The 12003-nt window shown below is 48.3% G+C and overlaps 1 protein-coding gene across 10 annotated transcripts in view; it reads right to left on the reverse strand.

Annotated features, from left to right (window-relative positions):
• Position 1: 1 nt before the first annotated feature.
• The window catches only part of NEDD4L (NEDD4 like E3 ubiquitin protein ligase), a 114041-nt gene continuing 102039 nt past the window's right edge, over positions 2–12003 (reverse strand). For 5 of the 10 annotated variants that reach the window (XM_054053358.1, XM_009563352.2, XM_054053359.1 and 2 more), the window contains 8 exons: positions 9978–10073; positions 9059–9132; positions 6556–6616; positions 6084–6143; positions 5505–5612; positions 4855–4951; positions 4194–4266; positions 5–2567 (listed from right to left, as the gene is read on the reverse strand). In XM_054053358.1, coding sequence (XP_053909333.1) covers positions 2465–2567; positions 4194–4266; positions 4855–4951; positions 5505–5612; positions 6084–6143; positions 6556–6616; positions 9059–9132; positions 9978–10073 — 672 coding nt within the window. In that variant the 3' untranslated portion in view covers positions 5–2464. Of the gene's footprint in view, positions 2568–4193; positions 4267–4854; positions 4952–5504; positions 5613–6083; positions 6144–6555; positions 6617–9058; positions 9133–9977; positions 10074–12003 lie in introns of all 10 variants that reach the window. The other 5 variants (XM_009563353.2, XM_054053357.1, XR_008447615.1 and 2 more) reach the window with 4 other exon arrangements.

The raw sequence follows: 12003 nt of genomic DNA on the forward strand, positions 1-12003 counted from the left end.
CCATCGGTGTGGCCACTGGCCCTGCAATGTGAATTGTGTGAGCTACAGCATAATGAATTACCTGTAACAAAAGCTTTGGGTGCAAAGGGACTGGGTCGAGCACTTCCCCTCACAGCGCTTCCGTCACAGAGCCTGGCTGGCTCTGGATCACTCATGGCCTGCACAAGGATGGGGCTGTTTGCTTCCACAGGGCCAGGAGCTGCCATGCATGTGTACAGGCAAAGCACCGTGAGGAGTATCAACGGTGTTGCTGGCTTGGGGAGTGCAAGGGAAGGAGCTGGCTTGCTCCTGCCTTCACCGGGGCTGTTGGGAATAACCTCTGGGGCGTGCTGATCAAAGGGAAGCCAGCTTGGAGACCTGCGTAGGACAGTTGATGATAGCATGCTGCACAGGTGAGAGCAGTTCCTGGGACCAGAGCATGTACTCAGCTGTTTGCATTAACCATAAGAAAGCCAAAATAGCACAAATTTCAGCATGATCTGCACGGTGGGCCTCTGACCCTGCTACCCGAGTCCAGCCTAGTCTCTCCATGTGCTGCTCAAGCTGCCACTCCCAGCACTCCATGTTTCTTAAAAATAAAAACTGCAGCCCCTAAACCTCAGGAGTTAAGTTCTGGCATGAACAGAGCCTCCAGCCACACCAGAAACTCCCCTGGCTGAGGCAGGCAGGACACCAGGTTTGGAGCACAACACTTCCTGATGGGACCCCATGTTGTTGCCAAAGGCACAGGGCGTCCTCCGGGGCAACGGCAAAACCTGCTTTGACCTCATCCTCTCCCCCTTCCCGCAGCTCACCAGAGCGCGGTTCCTTTGCCTACCCAGGTGTTGTCCGCTTTTGCATTCTCGCTCGCTCATCACATGCAAAAGGTCAGACTGGAATGGCAGGGAGCATAACAGAAAATGGACCCTAATCCATGTTCAAACCACAGCACCCCTTCCTACCCCAGCACTGCTTGCTGCGCCCCACCAGCAGTTAGGCTGCTCTGGACAGGGCATGGCAGCTCCTCGGGACAGGGGAGGGGAAGGGCAGGGCTCCAAGGGGTGAAATCTTGTTGTGGCCTGAGGCAGCATCTTGCTTCATAAGCATTTTGTGGGTTCCTGGAAAAGAGCCTCTCCCCAGGTAAGTATGTGGGAAAACTGCAGGCCCGGCTGAAGCCATCCCTCAAACCCGCTCCAGTCATGCTGTAACCAGTCACTGCAGTGGATCCAATGCAAATCGGTCACTTTTAATCCATCACAAAGGAGATGCAACTCCGACATTATAGTTTAGGCATGCAACATGTCATAGGTAACAAAATTGATTAGATAGATAGCAGTGTATATTAAATAAACCTTTGTGATTAAGTAAAAAATCAATCCCAAACCAGTGCTGAGGAGCACGGCTGCAGGCTCAGCTCTGCCTCTCTGGATTCTTTTGTACATCAGCAGCCAATTCACAACGGAGTGAGATTGCACCAGAAGGGTGTGCGGTGAGGAACAACCACATTGCGTGTGATACAACCAGATACGACTCCCCTGGGTTACATAAAGTGCCTTTAGAGTCTGTGCAGTCAGGAACGACCCCCTTGGTTGTTTTGATACTGTCAGCAAACTCATATGAACAGGAGATGCACAGACCTGTTTCGCAGTGCCAGGTTCCAGTCAGTGCCTCCGTGGCAGGCGGTGGAGAGGGAGGGACAATAAAAGAATCGCTGTACAAAGACAGGAGGGTTAAACATCTCTTCCTGACAGGAGTAACACCAACCCCCTGAATGCTTTTGTCCTTGGAAACATTACCAGCAGTGAGGCAGCGGCTTCACTCAGCACGGTCTCTGGCATGTGGGTGGGTCACCGTGACTGGGCCCCAGTCTAGTGTTCGTACAAAACGCCACGTCCAGTCTGTGTTGCGGGAGCAGAGAAATTCCAACGTGTGTGAGGGAAATCTCGATACACAGCCCCCGTCGAGAAAACTTCCAGCATCGCTTCCTCCTATGTTCGTAGCAGTTCGGGAACACAAGGCTCAAAGTGTGCTTTGGAAAAACAACACGGGTATCAAGGCTGGTAGGAATTAAGGAAAATGCTCATTTTTCCAAGTATTTGATATTTAATTGTAATGAAATAAAATCTGAAAGTGTCTAAATTAATTAGAAAGGAAACAAGAGGGGTAACGCTCTACCTGTAAATGATTAATCCCATTCCTTGCCATTAGGAATTATGGAAAATATTTAAGGGCTTTGCCTACAGAGGCACAACATAAATAGTGAGTCCTGCTGAAATGTGATCCGAGCGCCTGGGCATCAGTGGGTAGCCCGCTGGGACACGGCGAGAGGCTGCTCGCATTCCAAATGTCTGGGTGCGGGCAACCATGCCGCCCGAGGGTCTGCTCCGAGAGCCAGCACTGTGCAGCTGTGCCGCCACAGTCCCTCAGGCCCCAGGCAGTCACACAGGTGCAAGTGGAACTTGCTGGAAGGGGAGGCGGCGATGGTTTAATCCACTCCTTCGAACCCTTGGGCGTTCTCAACTGCCATGAGGAGCTTCTCTCGCAAATCCTCAAAGGATTCGTACAGAGGTAAGTCCAGGCGGTTAAAGCTGCAAATGAGAGGGGAAGAATCATTTATCCATTGCAAAATACAGATAATTTTAATGACATAAAGCATTAGATAATTTGGGATACATCTTATTGTCTGACCAGGGGCAATCTCCACAGCATCGTTGGCAAACAGAACTAATCCTGAACCAGCCTCCCCAGCCAGTGGGAGCTGTCGGAAAGAACTGTGTGCCTGCTCTCTGGTCAGAGCTCCAAGTGGGGAGTTGTTAAAAACCCCTTGGGGAAGGGGGAAAAAAAACCCAAACCCAGAACGCCTCCAGCAGCTTTAGTTGATTGAAATAATTCCCTGTCTCAAGGCTGCTTTCCTAGGGCTTGGCAAAGAGGTTCTGGAGTGACAGCAGAGTCGCTAGGTGCTGGAGAAGAATGAGAAGGTGGTGTGGAAAAGCCCCTGTAAAATGCAGCAGAAGAGGCCGGGCAGGTTTTGGGTGCCTGTAGGGCTCTGTGGTGGTTTGGTTTTCATAAATAAACCTTTTTATTCCACAGAGTGCTGCTCTCTATGGAAAGGTCACCGTTCTGAACTGTTCTAAATATTGGTTCTCCTGTACAGCATGATTTCTATTACCATCAAACACCCAGGTTCTTGATACACAGCAGAGCCAAAGGCCTGCACTGAATGCCTGCAACAGTTGCACGTTTTATAGGTTGGAACTAAATCATGCCAGCTGGACCAGGATTCACATTTCCAGTAAGTCCAACAACTTGTGCCTTTACAGCGCTTGGCCTTCTGTGGCGATGTTCCGCTATGTCATTCTGTGCCCACTTACCAGGGTGAGGGAAAATAAAATGGTGGGAAACGAGAAAGGGAAAACAATGGTGACAGTAAGAGCTGCCACCATGGGGTACAGGTTGGTGCAGGATCACAGCACCAAGGGAAAACAGCATTGACACCATTTATCCAAACAGCAGCTGTGCTTTCTGAGCTTATGACTGTCTTTCATTTCTTAGTATGCCAGCAGGAAGAGAAAGATGCGGTGGATCCCTAAGACACAGCGAAGGCGGCAGTGAACAGCATCGGCCTTACAAGGGGAGGCGCTGCTTTCCCTTCCACTGTGCCTAGTAGCTCCCGTTACCCTTTATCAGTCTCTCTCAGAAGGGGACGTGCTCTCCTCTTTAAGGCACAGTGTAACAGGCAAGTGGTTACTATAAGTCCCGAGCTGCAAGGGTGACTTTGAGTACAGTAGAACAGCATTAAAAAGTCTTTATCAGAAAGGCCATGCTGGAAAGAGTTTGTTTTGTAGTCAGTCACCTGCACTTCTCACAGAACACCTACCCCTACCTGCTCCATCAATGCAACCCCTCACAAGCAGCAAAAAGAGTGGCATGTACAGATCGTGGGCAGCAATGGCACAGCCCTGAATTAAGCCTTGCTCCCCCCAGGATTCTGCATGTTACATTCTGGAGCTGCATGTCAGCGTTTGCTAACAGTTCCTTGCCTTTTACATACACAGATGGACATGCTTGTGGGTTCCAGGGTCCCCTTTTACAGGAAGCTCTGTGATCCAGAGCTCAGCTACATCAGAGAGAAGCATAGGTTCCCTTTCCCCTGTCTGTGGCAACACAGAAGCACAACAGCACAGAGACACAATGAGCTTTTATGGCTGACTTACCATGTGTGAGCTCTGGGCAGCTTGTCAGGAGTCCCCCATTGCTCTATTGTAAACAGCTGAGGACCGTTTGAACCTGGGGAAAATAAGAATCATAGAAATATAAATTGCTGGACATGACAGAAACTCTCTAAATGCCATTTGTAGCATTAAATGTCTGCATGAAGCTCAGGCTCGATTTCTCAGCTGGAACAAAACACCTGGTACTAACGCCCTTATTGAAACCCACACTGAAGAAAAGAAGAGGGTGGTTGGTTCTGTCCAAGTCCCGCTGCCTCGTTACATTTATCCAGCTACCTTTGTGTAACAGATGTGCAACACAAAAGATGCGAGCTCAGACATTAACATTGCAAACTTAATGCATATGGTTAAACACGCACTCTCTTCACATGACACCGTCATTCCTGTTGCCAGCTGCACTTTTCCCTCTGGGCACTAGGAGAGCATCCACATTGTACCCACAGTGTAAGGAACATCACTGCTCCTCCCCAGGCTCCCACGTTCTCTGGTGCTTTTGGCATCCAGGAGGAGTATCCTTACTCAGAGCACAGGGCGGCTATCCCTGACCATCAGTGGTGCCTGGGTTCCTGCGTTCCCGTTTGGAAGCGGGCAGTGGGCCCTACAGCCAGGCTAGCAGAGCATAACCTGCTGGAAGGGAGCTCACCATAGAGTTCAGCAAATCCATTCATAGGCACGCGTGACGTCCCAGTGACAAACTGCAGCAGCCGAATCCGCTTCTCGGCATCCATCAGCAGCACGGCCTGCGGACAGACAGACAGAGTCACAGCTTTGCACTCCACTGCTACAGATGTCATCGTTAAAACCCAAAGCCACAACTGAGGACAGCATCTATTTCTGTGAGACTAATGGACACAGAACTGTGAAGATGTGATGCATGTCATGTGTCTAGTTTTCTCTGATGAAATAGGAGCGCCCTTTCCAGCAAGCGCTGGGCCACAGCTAAGAGACTGCTCTGGGGCAGCTGGGGGCCGCAGCTCACCTGAGCTTGGGTTTAGGTCAGGAACCTGACCTGCCCACAGGTGCAGGGTGCAGCAGGCACAGCGCAGCCATAAAGTGCCTGAGATGGGAGGGGAGAAACGGGTGACAGAAAATGTTTTACTTCAAAGTCTGCCAGACACTTCGGATAAGGGCAAAGGCCCGACATCCTGTCTCAGGTCTCTAGTTCTGGTCATCTCCAGTGAGATCTGGCTGTGGCTCCCACACAGACAGGGCTGTCTGAGCGAAGAAGGGTTTCATAACCAACTTCGCAGAACAATACTGAACTTTGGGCCAGCTGTGGCACGAGCACGTTACCTTCCAGAACCACTGGATGACAGGGTGGTTTGGGCAGTAGCCATTCTTGTAGATCGTGTGCTGTCTCCAGTCATTGACATCCACATCGCCCAGGCCACACATCAACAACTGTGCGGGGAGGAAACAGGGTGTTAATGGCAGGTGGTGTGGTGTCACCTGACCCGCTCCGCCTCTGTGTTCTGACCTTTTAAACAGCTCAGCAGTGCAAACAGAAATACAAACAGAAAGGAGAGCTGAGCTCCTTCAAGAAAATGTTTCCTATTACTAGAGAAACACTGTACACCACGTGTGTGTGTTGTGTGGCAGAGGCACAGTGGTATGGGTTCAGTGAGCTACTGAAATGCCTTCTGCATGCACGTACTCAGCCACCTCACTGACTCACAGGGTTCTGTGCTTTTCTGTGATCAACAGATGTATTAATTAGAGAGCAACCTCTCATTACCCACTATAAATAAAGTATTTTTTTCCGCAGATTCCCTTTCAGTGCATGAGTGCTGAACACAGCCCAGAAAACAGCACATCCTTTTACCATGGGCGTTACTGACCTGTTGTGTCTAGATGTCAGTAAAACAAACTCACCTCCAGTTCATTTTCATCAAAGATTTTGATCAGATCGATAGGAAGGAGTTCTGTGAATCCCTAAAAAAGAACAAAGCAGAGTTAGAATTCTCATACCATGTGAAATTAAGTTTTTCTCTCACACGATCTTTTTAGCTTCTGGGAACCCAAGGTAGTGACAGAGGGCAGAGAATGATTTCAGAAATGCAGTACAGAGTGCATAGGAGTCCCTAATTTAAAAAAATTAATCACTGAGTTATTTCAAGCTCAAATAATTTAAACATGGAGGAGAACGACCTTGTTCTCATCAGGAAAAGAGTATATGTTCTTACACAAGGTGAAACTGTGAAAAGTAAATATGAGCGCTCAGAACCTGTGTGGCCAGGCAGAGCTCCCGCTGCCCCTCAACAGGCCCCGGGGTGCAAGGGGCCTGCACCAAACCCAAATCCCTGGGCTGGGAGGGGTGGGGGGAAAGGCAGCTGAAGAGCCTTACCTCCAAAAATGCGTTCATTTGCTTTTGGACTCTGTTTACAAACCTCCACTGGATGACCAGGCTGCAGAGAAACAAAGCCATGTGAGCACACTCATTACAAGAGCACAACCCAAATGTTTATAGAGATTTTAGCACCCCCAGCAGCTTTGGTTTCTCTGTTACGATCTCAGCCCCCTCGCAGCGTACTCTGAGTAGTGGAACCTGAGCAGCTTCATGTTTATGGCTCAACTTCATCTTGTGTGGAAACATCAGGAACAGTCAGTAACTGCAACCAAGCTACAGCAGGAGCATTTCCACCTTTGCATGCAACACAAACTCTGCCCGTGCACTCCCACATTTGATAGCCCTGGCTTCTCCCCAACACCACGAGTTTCTTAATGTAGCACTACCGGCCAAGGTGGCATTGTCATTTCCGTTCCTGTGGGATTAGCTCCAGGCTGAGCACGGCAAAAGGCTGGCTGGAGGTTGGAACGGCCTACACAACCCTCACCAGGCTTCATCTCTTCCAAACGAAGGCTGCGCAGCACCAAAACAACTGGACACTTCTCCAGCTCCACATAAGCTACAGTTCTCAACAAAGCCTACAAAATGCAGGGACGGCAGTAATTGCCTGTAACAGCCTGCCCATTAATAAACAAACAGGTGAATAAAACCTGCAATACCAAAGGAAAAGGCTTCAGTGAGAACCACATGCAGAAATGCCTCTTAGGTTCTGGAGCAGCACTTTGGAAATCCCATCTTCCCACTGAAGCCTGCTCCACCCCTAATTTGCAGGCAAACAGCAATCACTAGGTTTTCTCCCCTCTGAAGAGGCACTAATTGATCATTTTACACTGTGGTGGGTGGAGAAACAGAGGAAGCTGAAAATTAAGTTGGAACTGCTCACTGAGCTTTGGCCAGCTCTGATAGCAACGCAGTTCTGCCATTGCGGGTCTGCCCATGCACTAACAGAGCAGGGCAGCGGGCAAATAGCCACACCGGGGAGTGCTCCCTGGCTTGCTTAACTGCGGTGCCCTGAGTGTGGAAGGACCTTCCCCTGGGCAGGGATTGCAGGAACAGCATGGGATTAATTAATTCCCTCTGGTTTTGTTCTGGTGCTGACCAGCCTTACACAACTCGAACTGTCAAAGCAGGCATCGCAGCCCCAGACACTGCCCATTCCACAGTTCCTAGGGTGATTTTCTCCAAACGCTTGAAGAAACAACACTGACCTGTGATTAGCAGCTCTTTAGCTGTTTTAGGTGTTTGCCTTCATCTCGACAATAAATATTATTTAATAAAATAAACCAAACAAACTACCCAATTCTCTATTAGACAGCAATTCTCTACCAGCTCCAGGAAACTCCATGAGCACCACAGTCACATGAGAACCCATCGTTTGAGTGTTAAGACATAGAGGCAAAAGTACAACAACATCTGTGACTACACCTGTGCTCTGGTGGGGTCTTTATTGCTGTTTTTCAAGTGTAACACTAGAACAGCTGCAGCCTAATGGAATCCTGGGGAAAATACTGGAACAATTTTAAGTTGCACTGATCACTTCCAGCCGAGAGCGCCCGAGCACTGACTCTCAATCCTGACACCAATCCTGAAAGAATTCTCTGGATGCAAACCTAACTCACGTTTCTAGAGAGCTTCTCTATTCTGCACTGTACTGAGATGATGGAGGCAAATAGAGTTCGCGGTGTCTAATATTAATTTTGCATCTGAAGAAAAAAACCACCAACATGAACAATTAAAAAGCTGATGGCAAATATATAAACCACAGACTGAAGGGAAAATACTAAAAGCAGAAATTTCTTAATTGCTCCACACTGCAGCTAAACCTGGCAACAATGCTGCAAATGGGAGTAAGAAGCAAGCACAAAGTTCTCCTCTAGAGGAGCACTTAAATATTTACAGAGCGCCTGAGCCTTCCTGGGATGAGGGCCGCAGAGGCAAGTGAATATGAACTCAATAAAACATACAGAGATCCTGTTCTCGTTCAGTTTTCTGGATCTTATTCAGTGCTCAGGTCTGCACTCGCCCTCGATATGCATTCTCCCCTAGCAGCACATCAGGATGAGCTGCACAGCCCAGGGTGGTGGAAGCTCCTCCCTGATCTACAAGCAGAGCTCAGCCATGTGGTGTGCTCAGGCAAGTGACAGACCTGAAACTGGGCCTAATGCAGTAAGGATTGTGTCCGAGAGGTGCCATCTCTTTTCTTTGACCACCTGCAATGCAGCTGTCATCCAGAGCCATTCCAGCCCTTCTGGGATGTCCCCAAGGGCCTTCCTATCATGCGAACGGTTTCCCACATCAGTGTAATTCACAAAACAGCCAAGTTTAAATTCAGTCTTTCTAGGGATTTGGGTATAAACACAGGGCATGAGCAGCAAGCTTCTCTTTTGGAAGGGTGGCCAATGACCCTGTTGCAGTACAAACTGCAGCTGGGGGCAAGTGCTGGGCCAAGAACAACCATGCTGTCTTACACTGGGGGTGAATTCCAGAAACATGTACCTACTCAATGTATTCCCGTTTGTTCTCATTTGTCACCATGATTTCGGACCCATTTGGCTTCAGGTCGACTTGATATGTCTGCATTTCAAAAGAAAACACACAAAACACAACATGACATCATTGCAGGATGCATTCCCTACCAAAACCTCTCTCTCTGAGCAACAAAATGCATATGGTCTAACAGCTAATGAGCCATCAACGTTCCAAGCTTAAAATGGCATCATCGGGAACAAAGTGTGCTGCAATTGCTTCTAAGAATGAATTCTGAATCACGTTCATTAGCAAAGGATCAAACCCTTCCCCAGCAAATCTTTAGGCCTGACCAGCAGGTTGTTTGGGTAAAGAAATATTTTAGTAAGAGTAGAAAATGCCTTCTAATGTTTTAAAATGCTTGAAAATAAATTTATACTTAAAATCCAGAAAAAAAAGGCCAAAAAGGTAAAGTAGAACACCAGGTTAGAAGCACAGGCACAGGTATGCTAAGGACAGAGTCACTGTAGAGTGCGAGATTGGAACTCCCAAATTCCTAACAGCTCACAGGAAACCCCAGCAAGTCCCCATAACAGATTTATTCCCACTGACAGTAATCCATCGGCAGGAGGTGTACTTTGAGGACACTTACAGCCTATGAAACCCAGATGCTCCCCAAGCTGGGACTGTTTTCTCGGATGGATGGTGCAACACCTTTAATTACTCCTCAATGCCAGTGTTTTATCCAGCTGCAAGCACTGCTTGTCACAGAGATGTCACAAGAGCATCCCCAGCCCCACAGCTTGGGAGGAGGGAGGTTAACATTTATGGTCTGCCTGTTCAATTGGTAACACCCAACACTCCTGACCGAGCTCACAGCCAGGAGATGCTCCATATTCAAACACCTTTTGGCAACAACCAGTAAGACTGAACCAGGCATAACATCTACTCACCTGTCCGAAGTTCTCCTCATCTATGCAGAACATTAGATCCAGCTCAGTAGGGTCATTTTCCAGGATCCACTTCAGGGAGTTGTAGTACTCGCTATCCTGCAGCAGAGTGCAATGAAATAGGGTTTGAAACGGGAATGTTATGCGTATGGTTTCCCCTCAAATTGAAGAAATGAAACCCAGAGCTTCAAAGGGACCCAGAGGTCAGAACTTGGCTATTCACACAGCTACTGCAAAGCAGGGTAGGAGGGATTATTTTAATTGGATTTTTTTTTTTTTTTTTCTCTAGGTTTAGACTCATGTAACTTTTCTTAATTGACGGTAATTGCATCATTATACACTGCCATCTGCTGACTGTTCAGATCTCTGAGGTACATCTGTATACAGCAGTGTGAAATGCGTGGGTAGGAAATGTCTTTTGATGTCCATGTGTTCTTTTTGACACAATTTACACACCACTTCAGTGCGCTAATGGTACATTACACAAGAACTGACTGCCTTGCTATCGTTAAAAGCCTTAAGTCTTGCTGAACAAAGACCCCCCCCAGTTTCCTAGGAGAGCTATATCGTCCTCATGGATTAGGTTTGTCTCTGACCCAAGGACAAAAGAAAAGATGTGCAACTCTCATTAAATATTTCCAAGCAAGAGAGCAAAAAAATTAACTCCAAAATGAAGCAAAAGCATTCTTTGCTCATGGATGCTGCAAAGGGAGAAGGCCCTGCCAAAGCCTGTTGCCTGTGAGACAGTGAGAGTTGGGGCAGAGATTATGCAGCAGAGCCAGCATTTGTGTCAGTAACTGCAAGGTTGTAAAACTAAACCATCAAAAAACATAAACTGTGTTCATTCTTCTCATGTCCAGTGCATTTGGACAAGACCAAGAAAAGCTACTGCAGAGCTAGGAGAATGACGAAAGGGTTTCCCAGTTCACAGAATCACACAGAATCACACAGAATCACAAGGTTGGAAAGGACCCATTGGATTATCAAGTCCAACCATTCCTAACACTCCCTAAACCATGTCCCTAAGCACTTCATCCACCCGTTCCTTAAACACCTCCAGGGAAGGCGACTCGACCACCTCCCTGGGCAGCCTGTTCCAGTACCCAATGACTCTTACTGTGAAGAATTTTTTTCTGATATCCAACCTGAACCTCCCCTGACGGAGCTTCAGGCCATTCCCTCTTGTCCTGTCCCCTGTCACCTGGGAGAAGAGCCCAGCTCCCTCCTCTCCACAACCTCCTTTCAGGTAGTTGTAGAGAGTAATAAGGTCTCCCCTCAGCCTCCTCTTCTCCAGGCTAAACAACCCCAGCTCTCTCAGCCGCTCCTCATAAGACTTGTTCTCCAGCCCCCTCACCAGCTTTGTTGCTCTTCTCTGGACACGCTCCAGAGCCTCAACATCCTTCTTGTGGTGAGGGGTCCAATAATACAAGTGTAATAATACAAGAGCCTGACTCCACTCGGAAGGATCTGGATATGTATCTCATGAGCTTGGTTTTAACCTTGTCCTCAAGTTCAAGCCATCTCATCTTCTGAAGGAAGTCTGTGCCAGGCTGGAGCCACTGACTTTGCTGCTGGAAGCAGCCTTAGGAACATGCCATCAGGGAGCAGCCAGGCTCACCACTGCATCCTGCCCTGCAGGGGGAACTTAGAGGAGTCCTACCACACACACTGTGCTGTGTAGCAGGGAATGGAGGGAGGCATCAGAAAGGGATGAGTGACAGCTTCACATTCTCTGAAGTCCACAGCAGTGAAAGCCAGACAGCTCACAAAAGGTTAAAAAGACAAAACCAAGTATCATCCTGCTAACTCAGTGGAACCCGTCTGTATTCAGGTATTGCACAGGCCTGAAAGGTGCTGTGCGCCACTATGGGTACAGCACAGCTAGACTGGGCTCCCACAGATCCAATTCCCTTTTGTCCTTCACAATATAAAGGCAGAGGTTACTGACTCGGAAAACAATTTGTACCAGTTGTGCCAGCCACAAAGTACCTGATTGCAATCAATGTTGAGGGTTGTGAAGGCAGAAAAA

Source organism: Cuculus canorus, chromosome Z (genome assembly GCF_017976375.1).
Source record: "Cuculus canorus isolate bCucCan1 chromosome Z, bCucCan1.pri, whole genome shotgun sequence".
NCBI lineage: Eukaryota > Metazoa > Chordata > Aves > Cuculiformes > Cuculidae > Cuculus > Cuculus canorus.